General features: G+C 39.8%; 1 protein-coding gene across 1 annotated transcript in view; it reads left to right on the top strand.

The window, feature by feature from the left end:
* The window catches only part of fig4a (FIG4 phosphoinositide 5-phosphatase a), a 114,116-nt gene that overhangs the window by 50,280 nt on the left and 38,766 nt on the right, over window positions 1-25,070 (top strand). The window contains exons 11-15 of the mRNA XM_088324773.1: window positions 9,341-9,474; window positions 10,801-10,917; window positions 15,009-15,054; window positions 15,223-15,371; window positions 17,856-18,022. Coding sequence (XP_088180899.1) covers window positions 9,341-9,474; window positions 10,801-10,917; window positions 15,009-15,054; window positions 15,223-15,371; window positions 17,856-18,022 — 613 coding nt within the window. The remainder of the gene's footprint in view (window positions 1-9,340; window positions 9,475-10,800; window positions 10,918-15,008; window positions 15,055-15,222; window positions 15,372-17,855; window positions 18,023-25,070) is intronic.

Raw genomic sequence — 25,070 nt, forward strand, 5'->3', positions numbered from 1 at the left:
TTGTATTGTCATTCTTTGTAACAATGTACACAGAACGAAATGTCGATACACCTGACCCGTTGATGAATGGTGTCGAAAGATAGGAGTGAACATTGAGGAAAGGAGAAAAGTGTTCTGGAAAGAAGTGAAAAGAGTAAGAAACAGTGAGTCTGGAAAGGAAGAGAAAGTGAAAGATAAGGATTGTAGATTGCTGGTTAGCGGTAGTGCAGTCAGGATGAGATGGGCAGATTATATGAGGAGTTGCTAAATGTGGAGGATTGGAGAGAAGTGAGAGTCGAGGGAATCGATAGTATGGAGAGAATGCCCGTGTTGGGTGATTTAAATGTGAAGCCTGTGAAAACATGGGAGGTGCAAGAGGCAGTGAAAGAAATGAAAGGGGGAAAGGCACCTGGGTTGGATGGTTGTACTGCTGAAGCCTGAGAAAAGGTGGCACAGCTATGATTGACTGGTTAGTACGCTTGTTGAATGTATGCTTTTAAAGTGGTTTGGTTCCTGTTGATTGGTGTAGTGCATGTGTGGTGCCATTGTATAAGGGTTGGTAAGGTTATAAGTATGAATGTAGCAATTCGAGAGGTATCAGTTTGTTGTCTGTGCCGGGTAAGCTGTATGGAAGAGTCTTGATTAAGAGAGTGAGAGAAAGAACGAATGAGGTGGTGATGGAGGAGCAGAGTGGTTTCAGGAAAGGAAGAGGATGTGTGGATCAGGTGTTTGCAGTACGACAGGTGTGTGAGAAATATTTTGCAAAAGATAAGGATGTTTATTTGGCTTTGGACTTGGAAAAGGCATATGACAGAGTTGATATAGAGGCGTTGTGGCAAGTGATGGTGATGTATGGAGTGGGTGGAAAGTTGTTGGAAGCATTGAAGAGTTTTTATATGAACAGCAGATCATGTGTAAGAGTAGGGAGTGAGACAAGTGAGTGGTCCCTTGTGTTGACTGGTGTGAGACAGGGGTGTGTGACGTCACCATGGCTGTTTAATGTGTACATGGATGGTGTGGTGAGAGAGGTGAATGCAAGAGTATTTGGCAGAGGTGTAGACATGATGGACAACAGTGGAACAGTGTGGCAGGTAAGTCAGTTGTTGTTTGCAGATGACACAGCGCTTGTGGCTGATTCTGAGGAAACATTGAGAAGGTTGGTAACGGAGTTTGGAAGAGTATGTGATAGGCATAAGTTATGTTTGAATGTTGGGAAGAGTTCACGTGATGGAGTGAGCATGGCGTTGGAAATAAGGTTATATGGACAGGTGCTGGAAGAAGTTGAAAGCTTTAAGTACTTGGGTTGTGATGTGGCTGCAGTTGGTGGAATGGAGTGCGAGGTATTGCACAGAGTGAATCAAGGAGGCAAGGTTTTGGGTGCTCTGAGGAGAGTGATGAACAACAAGAGTATAAATATGGATGTTAAGAGGGGACTGTATGAGAGTGTGATTGTGCCGACTGTGTTGTATGGTGCAGAGACTTGGAGCCTGAACGCAGATTTAAGAAGGAAGTTGAATGTTTTTGAGATTAAGTGTTTGAGGACTATGTTAGGAGTGACAAGATTGGATAGACTGAGAAAATGAAGTTGTGAGAGACAGAACTGGAGTAGTCGTGGAACTGAGCAAGCGTGTTGATAAGAGAGTACTCGGTTGGTTTGGACACATGGAGAGGATGGATGAGGAGCGAATGTTGAAGAGGATCTACAGAGCAGAAGTCAATGGAAGAAGACCAAGAGGAAGGCTGCGATTGACGTGGATGGATGGTGTTATCAGTGCACTGCAGGAAAGAGGTCTAAATATAATGGAAGCTAGAGCTCTTGTTGGTGATAGAAAGGAGTGGAGAGGTGTTGTGAAAGGATAGTAGGATTGCGGACGCGTTCTTAAGGATGGGCAGGGCACCCGTATGATGTGGCAGGGGTAAACCAGTGAAAGCTGTCGGGCCCTGCTGTTGAACAAAAGAGTGTGTTGTGTCACCCTGACCCGAGTGACATGGCCGCTTTCTGGTGTCCCATTTTATCTGGAGGGATGAAAGCATGACCAACTTGGGTGCCAAGGTGCCTAACTTGTTTGGGTGTTTGGGCAATTGGGTTGGCCATGGTCCAACATTTTTTGTGTGTTTTTTTTTTTTTTGCTATTTATTTCCCTTTTATTTTCTTTGTTATTGCATGTGTGTGTTTTGCTGTCGGTCAGCCCTCTTGAGGGATATGACCAAGGTAGATAGATGGATAGAAATAGAAAGGGTACTCGAACATTAATATTGATTTCATATAACTCCAAGGACATTTGCTTTGTACTAGCCTATCACAGTCATGTAGGGACTGATACCAGGTATTCTTGGTGATACCAACTTTATTTTAAGGTATCAAACTCAGAATAGTTGCGGTTATCAGTATCGACAACTTTCCATTTAAAATCAGAATTGAGTAGTTTAAGAAATGTTATATAATTGTTGAAATATTGGTATCATAATCTGGTTTTGTTACTGATGATTTCCTTTTAAATAATGTATCAGAAAAAAGTGGTATCAAGCATCCTTAAATATGTCAATCTAAAACATTATTTACATTTAAAAGCTCTACACTTGTTGTTTTTTTCAACGTACTTAATTGTCAACTCTATTGTTAAAAATGCGACATGCACAACATAAAGCACCCCGCGTGCGATTATGCAGTAAATAACAAAATACAAATAACAGCTAAGTTTTAAAAATAAGCATAAAAAAATTCTCTCTCTCTCTCTCGCTCTCTCTTTTATATATATATATATATATATATATATATATATATATATATATATATATACCAGCTCAGTAGCCTAGATGGTAAGGCGCCCGCTTTGAGACTGGGAGGTCGGTGGTTCGCGCCCCGGCCGAGTCATTCCTAAGACTTAAAAAGTGGTCGGCGGCGCCCTCTGTTGGCTGCGGCTGCATCGGCTCGCTACAACGGGTCAGGTGCAATCGACATTTCGTTCTGTGTACATTGTTACACAGAATGACAATACAAGGAAATTATTATTATTATTATTATTATTATTATTATTATATACAGTGGCTTGTGAAACTATTTGGCCCCGTTGAACTTTTTGACCTTTTGCCACATTTCAGACTTCAAACATAAAGATATAAAACTGTAATTTATTTTGAAGCATCAACAATAAGTGCGACACAATCATGAAGTGGAAAACACTTTATTGGATATTTTAAACTTTAACAAATAAAAAAACGAAAAAGTGGGTGTGCAAAATTATTCAGCTCTATTGAGTTAATACTTTGTAGCGCCACCTTTTGCTGCGATTACAGCTGCAAGTCGCTTGGGGTATGTCTCTATCAGTTTTGCACATCGAGGAACTGATATTTTTGCCCATTCCTCCTTGCAAAACAGCTCGAGCTCAGTGGGGTTGGATGGAAAGCGTTTGTGAACAGCATTTTTCAGTTCATTCCACAGATTCTCAATTGGATTGAGGTCTGGACTTTGACTTGGCCATTCTAACACCTTGATATGTTTTTTGGTAAACCATTCCATTGTAGCTTTTGCTTTATGTTTTGGATCATTGTCTTGTTGGAAGAGAAATCTCTGTCCCAGTCTCAGGTCTTTTGCGGACTCCGTCAGGTTTTCTTCCAGAATGGTCCTATATTTGGCTCCATCCATCTTCCCATCAATTTTAACCATCTTCCCTGTCACTGCTGAAGAAAAGCAGGCCCAAACAATGATGCTGCCACCCCCACGTTTGACTGTGGAGATGGTGTGTTGAGGGTGGTGAGCTGTGCTACTTTTACGCCAAACATAACGTCTTGCATTGGTGCCAAAAAGTTCGATTTTGATCTCATCTGATCAGAGCTCCTTCTTCCACATATTTGGTGTGTCTCCCAGGTGGCTTGTGGCAAACTTTAAACCACACTTTTTATGGATATCTTTAAGAAATGGCTTCCTTCTTGCCACTCTTCCATAAAGGCCAGATTTGTGCAGTATACGACTGATTGTTGTCCTATGGACAGATTCTCCCACCTCAGCTGTAGACCTCAGCAGTTCATCCAGAGGGATCATGGGCTTCTTGGCTGCATCTCTGATCAGTTTTCTCCTTGTACGAGCAAAAAGTTTAGGGGGACGGCCCGATCTTGGTAGATTTGCAGTGTTCTGATACACCTTCCATTTCAATATTATTGCTTGCACAATGCTCCTTGGGATGTTTAAAGCTTGGGAAATCTTTTTAATCCAGCTTTAAACTTCTCCACAACGGTATCTCGGACCTGCCTGGTGTGTTTCTTGTTCTTCTTGATCCTTTCTGCGCTTTAAACAGACCTCTGAGACTATCATAGTGCAGGTGCATTTATACAGAGACTTGATCACACACAGGTGGATTCAATTTATCATTGTTAGTCATTTAGATAAACATTGAATCATTCAGAGATCCTCACTGAACTTCTGGACAGTTTGCTGCACTGAACGTAAAGCGGCTGAATAATTTTGCACACCCACTTTTTCGTTTTTTTATTTGTTAAAACAGTTTAGAATATCCAATATAGTGTGTTCCACTTCATGATTGTGTCCCACCTATTGTCGATTCGTCACAAGAAATTACACTTTTATATCTTTATGTTTGAAGTCTGAAATGTGGCAAAAGGTCACAAAGTTCAAGGGGGCCAAATAGTTTCGCAAGCCACTTTGTATGTATGTATGTGTATGTGTATGTATATATATATATATATATATATAATTTTCCGCACTATAAGGCGCACCTAAAAGTCTTAATTTTTTTCAAAAGCTGACTATGCGCCTTATAATACAGTGCGCCCAATATATGGCTCAATATTAAATCGCAAGCTCTCGCAACTTACGCAACAGCCGCCGACTCGATTTTCCCCCGAACGTGGAGTAGTCCGCGGTGTATGCTGGGATTTATATACCGCTGTTTCATTGGCTAACCAATGTGTCAATCATCATTTGAATCGATCGCTATTCGCTAAAGTTATTCGGAACCTCGGATAGGCTAGAGGGCCGAAACAAACCCTGCAATTGGCCGAAAAAGATGTGTCAATCATCAGTTAAATCAATCGCTATTGGCTGAAGTTATTCGGAGCCTCGGATAGGCTAGAGGGCCAAAACAAACCCTGCAATTGGCCAAAAAAGATGACTCTGAATAGCAAGCTTGCTAAAGTACGCCATAAAGAAACATGTTTCATTAGTCTGTATTTGTAAATATTTTACTCTCCTGGATTTACTTCACTCACAGTTTTAAGAAGACCATGGTTGCGTATCGTTATTGAACGTGAGAACTTAGGTGAGCTATGCGGCTTTATATTTTCCCGGTATCTTGTTTTAGAACGATCTTGATGATGCTGTGATGAGTTGAGTGAATTAAACTCAATTCCAAGTGTTTATTGTCATATGCACAGTAAAGTTGCGAGCGAAAAAGAAAATAGAAACAAAGGAATGGTTGGCATTTCTTGAATCCCAAGACTTTAACCTTCCGAATGATATTTGAAATGATGCATTTGAGTGACATCGTACGGACACCGCATCCGCACGTGTCTACGACACATATTTGCTTCTTTGCAAGCTTTGGGAATGTTAAGGGGTAATAAGTTTGACTGAATCATCTGACTGTTTTGTCGACGTTCCCATTGTAGCGCCTTATAATCCGGTGCGCCTTATCTATGGAAGACATAGGACCAAAAACTATTTTTTGGGGGTGCGCCCTATAACTGCAGTGGAGGATGAAACATAAAATTGCCAAGACTTCCTTTTTAGGCGCACTCCGAAACCCAACTGCACCTTAATGCACCTTCCTTTTAAATTGCCTGTGAAAATGCACCACGAGCTCCTTTTGTCACATTGGCCTCACGCGGCACCGCATTGCCTTGCACAATGGCGAGCGCACATGCATCCTCTGTTCTGCATCTCCTGGTTTTGCTCTCTGGCTCACGTTGTCTCTAGCGAGAGGGAGTGGAGGGGTGGGGGGACCAATCACAGGCCTCCGGGATGCACACAAGCTGTAGCCATGTGATTTTTTTTTTTTTACTTTGGAAATCACTGTAGGTCTCGACAGTAGCGGGGACTCTAACAATACTCAATGCTTAGAGCCAACGGACGGACAGATGAAATAATAGGCAATTAGTGGTGAAATCATGGGTATTCATCCGGCGGCTGCGTTACCAAATCAACCATGCCGTAGTTTCCCAGGAAAGCCAGCCTCGCACATGGCCCGGCATGTGGATTGCTTTCCTCTAACTGCCGCTTTGTTGAAGACTTATTGGACTACTTAATTAGTCTTTTCCTTTGAACACATTTTGTCATTAGCATTGAACCACAGGGGCAACATAAAGCCTCAACAGATTTGGTGAATCAGGAAAAAACAAAAAAGTTTTATTAGAGACATGGTTCGTACGGGTGCTTGAAATTCTTGAAAATCCTTAAATTTAAATGTCGTGTTTTCAACGTCAGAAAAATGCTAGAATTTTGGGTGGAATGATGATAATAGTAGTAGTCATCCTGATAATAATCCATTTGACTTTAAAGAGCCTTTCAGGACACCCAAGGTTGCTGTACACAGAATATCAGACACGAATAAAACAAGCAAACAATAAATACCATATAAAAACAAAGTAAAGTTTTAAAAGGGGGGCGGTATGTGAAGCAGATAGTTATGAATAAACAAGCCTGAAGAGGTGGGTTTTGAGTTCGGATTTGAGGGTGGACAGGGTGGCAGAATTCCGGAGGTCAGTGGATAGAGTTCCAAAACTAGGGGGCAGAGCAGCTGAAGGCTTTGTGCTTGAAGTGCTTGAAAATTCTTGAAATTGTTGCATTTCCATGTACATAGGCAGTCTGACTCTATAGACCATGCAATAAATGAAGAAAAAACAAATAATAATAATGTTTGTGAAAATGACGCCGACACGTCTGCTCTTTTGGCTTGTCATTATGATGTTGACATGTGAAGCGTTGCCGCGCCCTACTGGTCTTACCCTAGAAAAGTGTTCTCTTTTGGCTCGGCTTTCTGTAAGGAGCTGGCTCTTTCGACTTACAAATGACTCCCCAATTTTTTTATCTTTTGATAATGATACAATATTAATAATAATAAAACTTAATGCACCAAATCATTTAGTAATTTATTAGTTTGTAGCAGCCCGTTGAGACAAAAAAAAGTAGATCATAGCTGGGAACAGCTCAAAACAGTCCAAAGTATGTGACAGCAGCAAGATAGCAACTTAATTTTTGTCGTCAAGGTCAAAAACAAATGTTATTTTGATCAGTGCTGGATTTCTTTCTTTGAAAGTACTAGAAAAAAAATGAAAAAAATATCCTTGAAGTGCTTGAAAAGTGCTCGAATTTGGCCATGAAAACGAAACCTTTTATACCCGTTGACATACAACAATTTTCTGACTGGCATTGGCTAAGTATATGTGCGACAATCAGCTCTACTTGACGCAATTTACTGATAATTTGCACAAATTCTATTTTATCTCCGAGTCATATGTACTCCTGAAAAGAGCCATGTATGGCTTGCGAGCCTTAGGTTCCAGACCCCTGCTATAAGGTATCCAAACAATGTATCCACAATTTTTAAAAAGGCAATTTCCTTTATGATCTATAATTGTCAATTAACATTTTTTTTATTGCTCTTCTAAATCAATTCTAGCTATTAGACTGCAAATTTGACATCGTGAAATCAACATCCTGACATTTCAGTTAAATGACTTGAATTAAACTATCTGACTCAGTTTCTATCATTAGGAGGGCACGTGCCTGCTCCAACTAAATTTTTCGTCTTTTTTTGCTGATTTCAACTCCAGCAAAAGACCCCGTGTGTAATGACAAGTGCACGTGCAGATTTAATTGCCTTTCTTCGTTTCTTTTTTTCTGTCTCCGTGCATGTGCATATTGGGCTGCCTAACTCCCTCCGCTGTGAAGGCTGAGGAAAAGGCAAGGGTGTCATTTAAGCGATGATGTGTTGACACTTAAGGGTGTGTGTGTGTGTGTGTGTGGGTGTGGGTGTGGGTGGGTGGGTCGGCGGGGGGTGTGGTGGAGTTGCGTTCCTTGATAGAGGCAAGCCTGAGCCGGCAGCCGGTGATCACCGGGACAAGTGGCCAAGAGGCGTACGAGGAGAACAGTACATGCAAAGACAGTTCAATACAACGTGTTGCAAATGACACATGATTGGTATTCGCGCCGTGCAGAGAATAAGATGTGCAGGTGCCATATTTGGGCCTTTAATGAGTACATACAATGATGTACTGCTCTATTATTTAGACACAAACATCTGATTGTTGAGGAGAGCAAAGTTTAACAAAATTTTTATTATTAACTCTTCACTCTCCTATAAAATCTTGATTGAAAGCTTTATTAATTCCTACATAATCTCCTGGACTCTAGCGTCCTTAATCATTATTAGCATCTTCAGTGTCATCTTTTTATTTCTATACTGAAACTATATCTTCCCAGGGGGAGGTCCCTAGAATCAAGAACGCATTCATATAAGCCAAACATTCATTCCACTTCGCTCAGACATTAAACATTAAGCCCACAGCACAACAAGGGGTGAGCTGCTGGGCCATGCCACCCTCCATCAGTAGAGAGGCCCGACAGCCTACACTGGTTTACCTCCTCTACATCATATGCATCGATATCAGTCGTTCGTAACTATCCTCGCCATTCACACCTATCCCTAGCGCTTACTCTTCATCCTTCAATAAATTTCTTCAATAAATGAACTGACTTCACATCCAGAGTACGTTTCACCCCATCTATCCAACCATTTTTAGGCCTTCCTCTCATTCTAGTTCCCACCTATTCTGCTTAATCTTTTAGTCAAACGGCCTTCATCCATCATCCACCATAACCCTTCAGTATCATTGTCACTAGACAATCTTACATTTTCCATTTTACTCATTCAATGCGATACGTTTCTCTGAAAAGGGAAGAGCCATTTTTTTCCATTTTGACTCATTTTTGAAGGCCTACCCATGGGTTTACCCTAACCTTAACAGTAAATGAGAGAGGCAGATGTAGAGAGGAAAGAACCAAAAAAGAGGGCGAGAAAAATACCGCTAGTTTGTCTTTGTGAGTGACGCTTGGCTTTGGTGACAGCGAGTGCACATATTTCAAACTGTAGCTCATTTTTCTCTTCAGCCTTGTCTTGCGGGCCGGATTTAAATCCTTGGCATTCCCAGAGGCTTGATACTTACTGATGAGCGGCACCAAACCCTTCATAATAGTTTTTCAAAATAAAACTAAAACAAAACGTATTGTTACTCAGAGACAATGTTTCTGAAAATGTTTTTATACGTTATGGCACTGAATGAGTGAAGGGTGACCGCAAATGAGTTCTGAATTGTGGTGTTTTATTTTTTTCCTATGCCACTGCAGAAACGTGAAAAAAGGAAACATGAAAAAATTTTGAGCGAGGAGCTCTATCCGGCCGTCGTCAACCTCAACCAGTTCCTGCCACTGCAGCACGGCATTGAGTACATCGCCTGGGACATGGCCCGCTACACTAAAAGGTTACAAGCAACACTGTCCTTTCCCTGGAAACAGCAATTTTTGAATTGCATATTTATTTATTTATTTATCTATTTTGTGTTTTACATTTTTGTGTTTCGATTTGTATTAGCAATATACTGCTTTTGGATATATTTTATTCTGAATTTGTATATATTTATTTATTTTTTGTTTCAAATGGATATTTGTATTCATTTTTTGCAACTTGCTTTTTACTGTGATTTTAGTCTTTTTGGATCATACTACAAACAAAAAAACAACACAATTGAAAATATTGCAGTGTAGGGAAATAACAATCACGACCAAGTCTTTTTAAAATCCTCTAGACAACAATCACGACCAAGTCTTTTTAAAATCCCCAATATTTAATATTTATTATTGATTTTAATCTTTTTTTTGGGTTTTGAAGTTTTTTTTAATTTCATTTCATGTTTAACTTTTGTTTTGATTAAATTTTCAAATCATTTTCTTCAAATATATTTTTTTGAAAATCATTTTGTATATTTTTTTAATATTATTGGTATTTTTATTTTTTTATTTTTAAGATTTAGATTTTTCAATTCATATTCGTTTCTTTTTGTTTAAATTCCCTCATGATTGTGTTTTTTATTGTTTTATTTTTTATTTTTGTTTAATTGTTTTTTTTTTTCTTTTATATGTTTTGTTGACTTTTGAAGTTATTTTTAATTTCATATTTTAATCAGATATTTGAAAAGTTCAAGAAAACAAAGAAACGCATATCCGCCAGAAAGATGGGGGCTCAATTACTTGTTGCCTGGCCGATTTCATTCTAGCTGTTGGACTTATCAAAAATAATTCTTCGCATTTGTTTGCAGCTTTGGTCTATAATAAATTTAAAATATGCATAGAAGTTGTTTTTATGCAAATTGATTAAAGGGACAGTTTGTATTATTTGACACCTGGATGTCGATGTTTGGTGTAGTGCAACCAAAAACAAGTACAAAGAACAAACTAAAAAAAACAGAAATTTAAAGTGATCAAAAGGCATAGTTTTAATTCTCTTTATTTGCCCAACCTTTTTGGGGTTTTTGGTTAATCGTAGAAGCAATATAGGGGAACTAATATGTAAGTTCCCTTAAAGTAAGGTTAATATACATGTTTATATCATAGTTCATCTATTTTTGATTATTATTTAAATCAATATTATTTTTTCTGATAGTTTTTTTGTCCAACTAGAGGCGCTAAATAATACACACTGTCCATTTAATATTTATTTGAACATTATGCATTTATATTTATATGTATTTCTTTTAATTCCAACCAATGCTAGCCTAATGCTAAAATTTGCATGTCCCTCTGTTGCTCAGTAAGCTTAGCAACGTTCTGGATCGTCTGAGCATGATTGCCGAGAATGTGGTGAAGCGGACCGGTTTTTTTGTCAATCGTTCCGACTTCTACTGCCACACAATCCACCCTGATGAAAGGTGAGAAACTCCACACTCAGTCTCATTCATTTATCTGTCCATTTTCTGCACCTCTTATCCTCACAAGGGTCGCGGGGTGTGCTGGAGCCCATTCCAGCTATCTTCGAGCAGTGGGCAGGGGACACCTGGAACTGGTTGCCAACTAGTCCCTCATTAATTTATGATACATTCTTTTAGTATCGGTCTTTTTTTTTTATTACACACATTAATACTTTCCACTTCGCTTATGGCTTGTTTACTGATTCGCAAGTTTTGAATTGAGTAGTCTTTATTTTCATTGACAGTAACGTCCATGCATTGTGTCCTGAGCTGACAGCTCACAGCAAATGCTTTCATAGGGCCCGCTTGTGTGTGTTGGGTGGGTGTGACTCTCTGTGTGTGTGATTTTGATAAGGTGGTGTATGCTGTTAGTCAAACACAGGGGTGGGCGGACAAGTGAATGTGTCCACCAAAACAAACTGGGAAACCTACGTTTTAGAGGCTTGTTGCATTGAAAATAAATCCTTCAAATATCTCTGACTTTGAGGAAAGTCAATAGAGCTCAAAGAAATGGTGATCACCAGTGGGTGCTCCATAGATTGTGAACAGGTCTGGGAAGCGACTGAGGCAGCTTCGGGAGGGAAGGCAATAGTGAGGCTGCAGGTCCAGCCTACTGCTTTGGCTAAGCTACGTAACAACCCTCCAAGTTACCAAAGCCATATCCATTACATATGAAACTGATGACCTAGAGCTTCAATTAGTGGGAAACCGCTGCATTTAGGAGGGTTGTTTTTACATCATTACGGAGACCTGTCTCAATTCAAGGATACCAAAGCTAGAGTGCAGCCAGCCAGACACTCGCGAAATTGCTTTCTTGCACTGAAAGGCAAACCCTTCCAATTTTGTTTTATTTTTGTTTAATGACAATGAAGAGTATTCATTCAATTGCAATTCTTTGTTCGGTGTTTTAATCCGTAGACTTACAGTTGTTATTTTGTTACAGTCTTATTCTCTCAATGGGTAAGGGCGTTTGCCCTTTAAAGGGCTTTTTATGAATGTCTGACGCTGCTTTGAGGATTTTTACTTTTTGTTGGGGTTTCTGGTCCCCATTATTCTAAAGAACTGATGGATTAAGTCAACGCATGCTTTTTTGTTAAGCACCTTAATCACAAGTCTCAAAGGGCTGTACAGACTACTGTTACACCACATCTTTAACACGAAATATAGGTAATAACGAATATCCAGTTGACAGCTTTCTTAGGTCAACATTTCCAATGAGGTTGCAGATCGAATCTCAGTACCTTATTTTATTAATCACTTGATGAAAAAATACACGAAGCTTTAGTGCTCAATGAAAAGCAATGAAAAACTGTAAAATGTCACCAGAAAATCATAACCCAATCCTCATAATACTGTATCTCTTTACAGTTGAGACAAAATAGATTATAATCAAATATTATTTTCAGTTTATAACAGTTTGATATATTTTGTATACAAAAAAGGCATTGTTGTTATTACTTATTATTATTATTGTTGTTATTGTTATGTGGAAAAACTGTTTCATGGATAGCTGAAAAAGCATATTTTTCCTGTATTTACGTAATATCTCAATTATTTTGTATAACCTGAAAAAAATATATTCATGTCATAAGTAAATCCACCTCGCTCTCTCTTTTCTTTTGTATTCCTACGTATTGCACGGAACATGTGAATGATGGCTTTTAATTTTTTTTAATGGAAATGAAGCCCGGCGGCAGTTGTGTTGCCGCCTATGTTCCCTGTAACTAGCGAGTAAATTGGCGGCCTTGTAGCATGTGCGAGTCTCAGCTGTGTTCTGCACGTTCATCATTTTCCTTGTTACATAACATAAAAAGTGCACATGACGTGCTGGAACCAAATCTCTGCCAAATCCTTAAGCTAATGTGCTCTCATACATAGTTGAGATGTGTTAAAAGGTTTCAAATAAATTAGGTTTCAATACATTGACTAGCAAAAGTATTGGCCGCCAACGTTTTCTTAATTTCAGGCTTCAAACTTCAAGCAAGAACACTTTACATATATACATATATATAATATATATATATATATATAATATATATATATATATATCGCACGCATTGTAACCCAGACCAGGCTGTAAGTTCCACGATTGTTTTTTTGGTTTGAACAAATTTATCGACACTAATAACGGCACACAAACAATGTGTGGTTTGAACAACCCTTCTCGACAATCTTAACAGCAATCAAGCATATTCACAACTAAATAAATAGTATACAATCTTAGAACCATAATCAGCATCATGAATGGAAAATGATACCCGTAATTAACGTATGATGCAGACTTGTAAAGTCCGGGTCCCGTTGAAAGTAATCCAAGGAAACAAAATGTATATTTCCAAAGTTATGGGTGGGAAAAATATATATCCACTATTGTCCGCTGCGACAACAGACAGATCTACCGGTAACTCAGCTTTACCCCACTTCCCATCAGCCCGCGTTTTCTCTGCCCCTTATTTTTGATTCGTTCGTAGAACATATATAGGGATCAGAATTTTCCGCGGATCCGCGGATTTCCGCTGTTTTTGAACTCCAAAGGCATTCCGACTTTTTCACTTTTTCTCTTGCGTAGCAAACAAATTCAAAATCCGACTGTCTCACTCTTTCCTTTATTGCTCTGGCGCACCCTGGCGGCCGTTAGAAAAATTGGCCGCATTGTTGCTCAAGCTGCAGGGACTGAACTGCATTTGAACTTATCTTGCAGTATTTACCAAAAAATCAGTTATGTGGGCAAATTATTTTAATCTTCTAAAAATCTTGCTTAAATGATAAATATAAGCATGGTTTTGGACAAGTAAATTGCCTAAAACCCAGGAGCTTGGGGGGGGGGGGGGGGTGCCTCCGCCCTGTTTTATTCCTGGACCCTGGCTATTTCAGCTGAAAATGAAAATCTCCATTCTGATCCCTGCATATAACAGAATAAATCTCTAAAATAAATACATTACAAAAATATATAGTTGCTAATACATATTATACATGGTTACATATATTTATGAAGAAAGACGGTACACCGAGAGAGTTTTCAAAGCTTTAATAATAATAATATAACTTTCATCCCTAACCGTGCCTTTGAAAGGTACCAACATGCTAGTAGGATCACGCTCGCAATGCATCAAACGTGTCTGTCAAAAGAAAGCATCCCATAATTGTGAAGTACACGGTAGATCGTCCTCAACTTCCTCCTTATAACTATTACCATCAAGGGCCTCTTCCTCATTATCGGAACGTACCTTTACTTTACAGAAAATGTATGCATAAACTTAGAGGTTGCAGTCTTTTTAGGCGCACATATTCTACTGGTCTTAATCTTACCTTTGATACTCCAACGCCGCTGGTGGCCGTTAGAAAAATTACATTAAATGGCCGCTTCACTAAATTTGGGAAAAAATTAGCGGCTTATAGTCCGGAATTTACGGTATATATATACATATATATAAAATATCAATAAATGATTTCTAAGGGTCCACAACATGTGAGACACAATTGTGAAGTGGAACCCAATTGTTTAAACAGCGTTACGTTTGGCATTAGAGTAACACTGTACATCGGCCTGAAAACACCATTCCCACTTTCAAACATGTTGGTGCAGCATCGACAGAAACAACTTTTTGGTGTATCGGATAGTGAACCAGAATTTATATCTTTCAGGATGACTTTCTTTTTTCTCGATTCTCTAACATTTGTTTCTGTCACCATGAGTAAAGACAGTGTTAAAATAAATTTGAATGTCTTCTCATATGTCATCTTTATCACTGTTGGTCTAGTAGTTAATTGTCGGCGCTTTCACTGACACAACCCAGGTTCAATTCCGATTCCATACAATAACTTATGATGTTGGTCAGTTATATTTTTCGTTTAATCAATCATTGTACTTTAAAACCCCGTGTACTAACACACACACATGTAATTACTCTATGGATTTCAAATCTTGTCCACTGTGATTAGCAGTACAAAAGGAGCACCGGCTTATGATGCACACTTTCAAATTTCTGGACAAATTGGGGTCTTTACGTGCGCCATATAGTCTGGAAAATATGTTCCTCTTTTCTTGGCAGGTGGGGTGACTTGGGTGGAAGCGTTTCAGTCAGCGGACGAGTGCAGGTTAGTCAGTTTGTCTTTTTTGAAAAAAAAATTATTTGGTTTTCACAAAGTCACCAATACTCCTATATCAACCTGTATTTGTTTGCAGTAATTATGACCTGCAAAATAAAATTTCAAAAGTTTTTTGACTTGTTTATTTATTTATTTTTCTACTGAATGTGTCTCCAGACAGGTGTGCTCAGGACCAACTGCGTGGACTGTCTGGACCGGACCAACACGGCCCAGTTCATGGTGGGCAAGTGTGCGCTGGCCTATCAATTATATGCTCTGGGAATGATCGACAAGGCCATACTGCAGTTTGACACAGACTGCGTGAGGTAAGGCATAAACATAAATAAAGGCAATCATAAAAAAAAAAAATCCTTGGCTTGGCATCGATGCGCGTTTGGAGACGGCTTAACTCGATTAGCACAGCAGCCTCCAACGCATAATTAATTATCTGATCTGCTTATACTCCCCCTGAAGTATTATGTTTACAAAATATGTTATATATCAAGTCAAGTCACATATATTTGTATAGCCCTTAATCGAAAAATGTCTCAAGGGTCTTCACAGGTTACAAATTACACTTGTCAGAAATCACAAAGAGCGCTAGCATTAGCAGGGTAGCTACCGACCTACACCGACATATTCAACATCTAAATAAAATTGTCCAGTTTGCCTGACTTTTGTCCACACCATCAGTACAACTACTTTGTAAATGGAGTATCCCAAAACACCGGTGCCGATCCAAAAGCTTATAAACATCTGGATGCTTACTAGTTCTTGGTAGCTGGTTGGGCTACCGGTATGCGTTTTTGCAAAAGTAAGACACTTGTGTTCGCTGTGTACGCTTACATGTTTTATCCTGAGTGCCATCAAATGTCAAATCAACCGTAACTGAAAGCTGTTCAAGATTTTGATCATTTGTATTTTAGCTACAGTAGCTACATTAAGTGTATTTGGCGCGACTCATTGTGACTGAACACTTCCTTGCAGAATCTCACCCTTCACGCAAACTTTTTTTTTTGTTTTAATCACACTAATCAATATTCCTTAATAAACCCATTAAAGTATACAGACTACGATCGTTACACTCGCTCAGTTACACTCGTTGACGTTAGGGAAAGTGAGATACTTCTGCTGAGGAATCGAAATTAGCCACAACACTCGTACTTACCTCATATAAAATTCCTCTAAAATGCATTAAACGCACTTTGTAAAACATGCTCGCTGCAAATACAGGAATGTGTGTTCCTTAGTTTGATTGCAGAAAAACATTGCCTTCTTCTGTCTTCATCAAAAAGGGATACAGTAAAATTCTAAACCGGGTCTAAAACCCAGCCAGTTGGCACATTTACCACACAGCAATAAATCACCATCGTAAAAAGTTGTTATATTATTTTGTTGTCGATATTTACATGTGTTTCAACCTTAAGCCTCATTCAAGTGCTGTCCAACAGGGTGCATCTTGCCGTCTCTCATGGCTATCATTCCGCCAGGGATGGCGACGTGACATCACATGCAAAGGGTCAATTCATGGTTTAGGGATGATTCTGTTGCTACACAGACTACAACCCCTCTAAAAAAATGGAAAATATTGGAGGAAATACACACACCATGGCGGTTGCAATAATCTATATGATAACATATGTTATTTTGATTAACTTCAAATTCATATAGTTTGAAATATTATTAGACTTTTTAGTAACACAAGTTTTTGAGACTCTGCTGATATCAATTAAACCCTGGTGGCCCACCTCAATCTTCATATGTTATGGGAAACACTGCAGTACAGTGATCCGTCATTTAATATGGGGGGCTTGAGGGAGGTGAAGATAAACCTTTATTTTTTTATAATTATTACATCATTTAATTCCCTGCAATGCTTTTAAACAAAATAAAACTACTTTTTACAGCCCTAAGCATTCATTTAATGAATAAGAGTACTGTGTACTGCAAAATTTATGACCCACAACTACTATTATTGGCATTGTTAAGCCAATCAGAATGAAGAAGGCAATGCACGATGCAAATCTGAAGAAACGGTCTTTATGGCTCATAATCATCGTATGTTTTTTCCTACACAAAATAAGTCATAGAAATAAAGTAAACAGTACCTCAGTAAGTAAGAAGTCAGTAATAAACAAAAACTACAATAATCCTGCAAAAAGGTAAGAGTATATTTTCCAAACAAAATAGGATTTAAAATGAGAAAATAAGGATTAATATGGCAATAATTCAATCAGTAAAATTTCACATTAAGGCGGGGATATCAAACTATTATCCCGGAGGCCGCAAGTTTGTGACCCCTTATGTAAATGAATTCAATATTTTCTTTATTACTTTTTAAAATGTTACGCTCGAAAAAAACTCTGAGATGTGGCATTTAAAAGATACAGAATTTTCTACAGTGTTTGACACGTGAATGCAACATGTACGGTCGGATTCAGAAAGAAACAAAAGTAAATCTGAATGCTACTTTTATCCACTTTGAGGTATGCCTGATTTTATTATTTGAGTGAAGGGGCATTGTTACATAAGTGGTTTCTGCTCAATAATAGCTCTGGCTTTGTCGTTTTTTCATTCATTTTCTTCTTTGCTAAATGAAAGGGTAGTACTACAACACAAAAAAGATGAAGAAAACCCTTTATCCTGATAATGACCAGTGTACGCTGCAGAAACAAAAAACTAAAAATCAAAAAAAAAGAATCTTCCACTATAATGACGTTTCAATTAAGTTCCATACCTACTCCACTTTGTTTCTGTCCATGTTCACAATATTTGTTAAATAAGAAAAGTCCTACGTTTGTGGTTTCCAGGTTGTTTGAGGAGCTGTACGAGGACCACGGCGACACGCTTTCGCTTCAGTACGGTGGCTCGCAGTTGGTGCACCGGGTCAAGACCTACCGCAAGATTGCACCGTGGACTCAGCACTCCAAAGATATCATGCAGACGCTCTCACGCTACTACAGCAACGCTTTCTCAGGTGTGCCTATCAACCATTGCACTTTCATATTGCAGGCATTGTATAATGTGCCTGACATCCTACAGCTTGTATACAAAATAACATACCACATATTCTGCACTGTAACTAGTGTTAGGCACAATATCTAAAAAAATAATTAGTAACAGTTACGCCCTACTTTTTCCAAAAGGTAACTGAGTGAGTAACTGAATTACTCTATTGGTAAAATAACCAGTTACCAGGGAAAGAAACTATTTCCGTTACTTTAAAAATAAATTAGTGTATGTCAGAGGATTTGAAAATTTCTGAGCAGTATTTGAATCAGTTGAATAGATAAGAACGGACAGGTAGTTAGTTGTGATTGCTTCAGCAAGGCACAACTACATTGCCAAATGCTGTAAGCAGCGATGCAGGCACAACTATTATAATCCCCCGAGATCTTATTCAATAATATTATATCTATCTCCTTCCGCCAAATTTTGACAGGCCTCTCCTCCCAGAGCGTTTGGAGTAGCCCAACGATTCATACAGGTATACCTAAAATTCCGGCCTGATCACGACTCTCCTGCGACAATACAGATTTTTTATACAAAAAAAGTCCCCATCCGGAATAATGGGTTTTGAGAATCTCCCATACGGAATACATGGGCCCATTCATTTCTATGGGTAGTCATGGAAACTAGGTTTTTTTCAGAGGGTAGTCATAGTAAGCAGCGACTGTCCAGGGTGGCTTGAGGGGGCCCGACCCACATTACCTTTAACCATAGGTAAGTGGTGAATTCCAAAGAGTTTATGCTAGCAAAAGGATGCTAACAGCTATGTGCGCCGCTAGCCACCCCAAATATTAGCGCAAGCTAGCTGTAAACACTGTTGGTGATTAGTTGGGCTGGCGCAGCCAGCCCAAGTATTAGCACAAGCTAGCTGTAAACACTGTCGGCAATGCTAACTTCTTCATTTTAAAAAATTTTGGTAATGGCTATATTTTAACGACTTCATATTTAAAAATTCTGCTAATGGCCTCGTGTTAATGAGTTATACTAACAGATACATGCTAAAAAGTGATACTAACAGCTAAATGTTAACTTTTTCATGCAAAAAAATTTTGTACAGGCAATATTTTAACGACTTCATATTTACAAATTATGCTAATGGATACATGTTGATGAGTTATGCTAACGGTTACATGCTAAAAAGTGATGCTAACGGCTAAATGCTAACTTCTTCATGCAAATTTTTTTTGGTAATGGCAATATTTTAACGACTTCATATATACAAATTATGCTAATGGCCTCATGTTAATGAGTTATGCTAATGGATACATACCAAAAAGTGATGCAAACGGCTAAATGCTAACTTCTTCACGCTGAAAAATGATTCTAATGCTAACCTGCTAATGACTCAGCAAATTGAATGGGCTTGATGAATTCCGGATGGGCCAATTCAAATGGAATGGCTCATTCCTTTCGAACATGTACGTTTTAAATTTTTTAATGTGTAATAACAGTGTTATTACAACGTTGTTACCATGAATGTGTTTTTTGGACCTCCACAAGGCATATCCTTGTTGCTAACGGTTGTGGGTCCATCTCAAATGAACTTTCCAGTACTGGGGGTTTGTGGGGGGGCGGAGTCCCCCTACAGAACCAAGTAAAAAATGGCAGAAATATCTCTCTGAGTTAAAACTATTATGCTAACTCATAATGCTAACAACCGGGGTTATAGATACATGCCGGGATCATCTTCCAGATCAATCACAACTCTTACAATTGCCGCGGGAATTGTCTAGTTGTGTCATAGAACCTTGTCATATTTATTTCTCTTTACCAGCTACATATTTATCTTACAAATTGAAGTGCAACAATTATAAACTGGCTCTTCTGAGTTAAATGTCAAAGTGTCTCCTTGGGAAAGATTCGGAACCCATAATATACCAATTAAGCAGGTAGGCGCCTTGCATGGCTGTCGCGTGTGTGTGTGTGCGTGCGTGCGTGCGTGCGTGCGTGTGTACATATTGTAAACCGGGTCTTCAGTGACTTGAAAAAAGTTATATATATATACACAGACCATTTGCCAGTGAGCAATATAAAGTGAGTTTAATATATTTAATGGAACAAAAAATACAATAACAAAAGGAAATAAATTGATAAAAGAATAATGAAGAAAAACTATTTTTTTAGTTTATACACACAGTAACACTGAAAAACACAAGAAATGACATTAAACTATTCATAAATCTACAAAAAAGATAATAATAATAATAATAAATAATAAATATAAAAACAATTTTAACCTTTTTTTCTCAACAAATTTAAAGTCAAAAGCACAGAATCCATGAAAAAAAATGCATTTTGAACAATCAAAATATATAAAAAGTGTCGCGAAGGAAACCGCGTTTTGATTGGTGGGTAGCCGGCTCATCTCATACACTTCCAAGAGTGTGTTAACACACAAAAGTTTCAGGTTAGGAAATACGTGAATGTTGCCGCGCGTTACGAAGTCAAAAATACAAGTCTGGCTATCGCTACGTCTGCCTCGCACATTTCCAATAGTATTTTTTTTTTTGCAATAGAATTTTATACAGTTTTTCAAAAATCGAAAGGCAAAAAGGAAAATGAATATTTTTCTTATTTCCTTTATTTTTTGTTTTTTTACATTATGTGCTTCTCGTTTTATGTTCATTGTGCGGTAATCTGATTTTAACATGTATTTGTTCAATGTTCTGCTGCTCTTTTATGATTTATTAAAAAAATATCATACTGTGCTTTTGTAGGGCTTGTAACGGATTCACATTCACATACAAAATGCATCTTTACTTAAGATGTTTTCAAATTACGAAGCTACTCCGAGGACAGATTGAATTTAGAAGTAGATGTTTTTCACAAAAATGTTCTAACTGGACAACACGTTTTGCAATGTACTCCTCATAACAACGTATGATTTTTTCATCGCATCACGTTTATATTAAAAAATGTCTTTCACTAGCTCGGAGTAGCTCATCCCTTGCACGTGCATGATTTTAGCATGACAAAAAAGGTCTCCAAGCACGTTTTCAAGCTATTTGCATCTTGCATTAGCATATTGAACGGTGTTGTAATTTCCCCCTATCAGTTGCTGTTTGGACATTGAAGCTTATTATCGATTGATGAGCTCCTCCCGAAGGTGTCAGGAGCTGAGACGAGGGCCTCACTTGACATGCCGTGGCCTCAGCCGTCTGGCACGCTTTGTTCAGTCGCAATTTCGAATCAATTTTCAAGCAAGTGGCCATCGTGACGAAACTTCTTTTCATATCAGATATGTCAAGAGTGAAAAATCTGACGTGCCTTATTGAGTGGCACACTGTCCTTTTCGACCACTGTTGCTCCTTGCCCCTTGTATGTTTTTGATAGCTCATTGGGCTGAGCTTTACCCAAGAATATTCTTCAAGATTCTGTGTTTCAAGTGAATTTTCGAAGCTTCGAATATGAAAATGTCGAGATTTCTTTCTTTATCATATCTTTCATGCTATATACTTGTTTTTCTCATTTTCAGATGGAGAAAAAGTGCAATACAACTAACAAAGATTGGTGGGAACAAAATACACTTACATAATAAATGTGAAAAATAAATAAATTAAAATCAATAATAATAATCAATAAATAATGCAAAAAAGAAACGTTTGTTAGATAACACTTTTAGAAATTTCATTTCATCTCAAGTTTTATATATTTTGTTATAGTGGCTTGCCTTTTTTCTAAATGTTGAAATTCCCTTGAAAATAATGTCAAAGTGATACTACAAATCTTCCCTGGTTTATTAAATGTTGGACCTCAGGTCCTCCTCTGTAATCTGCTACCTTTCTATGGTGTAGAAGTTTGTGTGTCCCAATGGTCCTAGGAACTATGTTGGCTGGGGGCTTCAAGCCCCTCGTAGGTTCACCCATGACAAACAAGTACTAGGTGAGGGGCCAGACAGTGCAGATCACAGACCCCATATGACAACAAAAAACAAATATCTTGTCAGAGAAAGTTTTAATTCACAGACCCGTTGGTGGTCACTGGCAGTAAGGGATGCCGTCAAGCTGAAGGTGTCTTATCAGGCCCTCCTGGCCTGTACACCTCTGGAAGCTGCTGGGAGCTATCAGCTGGCTAAGCGGAATACGGCTTCAGCAGTTGCAGAGGCAGAGGCAAAAACTTGGACATGAGAAGAGTTTGGCAAGGCCATGGAAGAGGACTCTTGAACTGCTTTGAGGAAATTCATGTCCATCATCCGGCATCTTAGGGAAAGGTGGAGGCGTCTGGTAGTGTGAGACGGTGTGTGCCTTCAACACTGTATGTGGAGATATAGGGCTGCTGACCTCGACCCGGAAAGTTGTGAAGCGGTGGGTGGAATACTTCAAATACTTCTTCAATCCCACGAACAGGTCTTCCTCAGAGTAAGTAGAGCCTTCGGACTCTGAGGTTGAAGTCACGGAGGTGGTCAAAAAGCTCTGTTGCTGCAAGGCCTCAGGGGTTGATCATATCTGCCTGGACTTCATTCGCGCTCTGGATGTTGTGGGTGTGTCATGGTGACCTGCCTCTTTCACATCGCATGGACTTCGGGGACAGTACCTCTGGACTTGCAGACTGGGGTGGTCGTTCCCCTTTTCAACAAGGTAGATAGATAGATAGATACTTTATTCATCCCCTAAGGGAAATTCACATTTCCAGCAGCATCCCTGAGCTGAGAACAGTACAATAATAAAGCCAAAAGAATACAATATACAAATACCCAGTGTGACGTGCAAATGCCCACTGTTGCGTGTTATATAGAGTAACTAAATAGTGCTACACAGAATACATATTGCAGTAGGATTCGGTAATATCCAATGTAGGTGGTGTGGTTTAATGTGGGCCTTTACTCTGCCGGGTGGAGTTAAAGAGCCTCATGGCATGAGGAAGAAAAGATCTCTTCAGTCTGTCCGTAGTACAAGACAGTGACAGCAGTCTGTCGCTGAAACTGCTCTTCTGTCTGGAGATAATGCTGTGTAGTGGATGCGATGGATTTCCTACATAGAGCTTCTGTGTTGGCAGTCCAGTCCAGTTTGTTGTCCAGCTGCACACCCAGGTATTTGTAGGTCTGGACAAATTCTACACATTCTCCCTTGATGGTTACAGGAACCGGGTGAGTTCTGGTTCTCCTGAAGTCCACCACCATCTCTCTGGTCTTGGTGGTGTTTAGGTGCAGGTGGTTTGCGTCGCTCCATCGGACAAAGTCCTGAATCAATTTCCTGTACTCCTCCTCCTGCCCGTTTCTGATACATCCCACGATCGCAGTGTCGTTGGCAAACTTTTGCACATGGCAGGACTCAGAGTTGTACTTAAAGTCCGATGTATATAGAGTGAATAGGAACGGAGAGAGAACGGTCCCCTGCGGAGATCCTGTGCTGCTGACCACAGTGTCCGATGTACAGCCCCCCTGTTTCACATACTGGGGTCTGCCTGTCAGGTAGTCAGTAATCCATTCTACAAGGTGTGAGCTAACTCCCATCTCTGTCAGTTTCCTACTCAGTAGCAGAGGCTGTATGGTATTGAAGGCACTGGAGAAGTCCAAAAATGTAATCCTCACAGCCCCCTTCGCCCTATCCAGGTGAGAGAGGGATCGGTGTAACATGTATACTATAGCATCCTCCACTCCCACCTTCTCCTGGTAAGCAAATTGCAGTGGGTTGATGGCGTGACGGACCTGTAGCCTCAGGTGGTGCAGCAGCAGCCGCTCCATGGTCTTCATCACATGTGATGTCAGGGCGACCGGCCTGAAGTCGTTGAGTTCCTCAGGTCTTGATTTCTTTGGGACTGGGATGATGCAGGATGTTTTCCACAGCTGAGGGACCCTCCCCTGTTCAAGGCTCAGGTTGAAGATGCGCTGTAGAGGGTCTCCCAGCTCAGACGCACAGGCTTTCAGCAATCGGGGGGATACTCCATCCGGACCAGCTGCCTTGCTGGTTTGTAGCCTTCTCAGCTCTCCACACACCTGGGCTGAAGTTATTTTTAGTGGGGGGATGTCTTCCATGCTAGTGTCCAGAGGGGGAGGGGGAAGGACAGCTGCATTACTCAGGGGTGAGGATGAGGCGGAGTGGTCAAACCTGTTGAAAAAGTTGTTCAACTGGTTGACTCGCCCCACATCTATATCCACAGCCACACCCTGCTTGGTGCTGCAGCCAGTAATTGTTTTCATCCCTTCCCACACCTCCTTCATGTTGTTGTTCTGCAGCTTTTTCTCCAACTTCCTCCTGTACTGCTCCTTCCCTTTCCGGAGCTGGACTTTGAGCTCCTTCTGTACTCGTTTTAGCTCCTGATGATCACCATTTTTAAAGGCCCTCTTCTTTTGGTTCAGAAGGCACTTGATGTCGCTCGTGATCCAGGGCTTGTTGTTGGCATAGCAGCGTACAGTCTTTATAGGAACAACATTGTCCATGCAGAACTTAATGTAGTCAGTAGTGCAGTTTGCCATCTCCTCAATGTCCCCACTGCTGGACCCTAGCAGGACATCCCAGTCCGTACATCCCAGTCCGTACATCCAAAGCAGTCTCTCAGAGCCTGCTCTGCCTCGGTGGACCATTTTCTAAATGAGCGTGTGGTTGTTGGTAGCCTCCTCACTTTTGGTTTGTACTGTGGTTTAAGCAGAATGAGGTTGTGGTCTCCTTTTCCAAGGGCAGGCAGTGGTTTAGCGCTGTATGCATTTTTTATATTCGCATACAGAAGGTCAATAGTCCTATTTCCCCTGGTCTTGCAGTTCACATACTGGACGAAAGAGGGCAGTGTCTTATCAAGAGTCACGTGGTTGAAGTCCCCAGAGATTAACATTGCAGCCTCCGGGTGTTGTGTTTGAAGTTTTGCCACCGCGGAGTGGATGACGTCACACGCTTCTCTGGGCATGTAATAGGGACAAAGACTTACAGCCAAAAGTTCAACATCACGGCAGCAGATAGAAATCTTTGTTTTTACATGCCCGGGGTTACACCACCTCGTGTTCACGTAGATAGCCAGTCCCCCTCCTTTGCGCTTCCAACTGACTTTTGTCCCTCTGTCAGCCCGAACAGCGCAGAAGCCGT

This window comes from Urocampus carinirostris, chromosome 20 (assembly GCF_059441175.1).
Source record: "Urocampus carinirostris isolate Australia breed hairy pipefish chromosome 20, RoL_Ucar_1.0, whole genome shotgun sequence".
Classification (NCBI taxonomy): Eukaryota; Metazoa; Chordata; class Actinopteri; order Syngnathiformes; family Syngnathidae; genus Urocampus; species Urocampus carinirostris.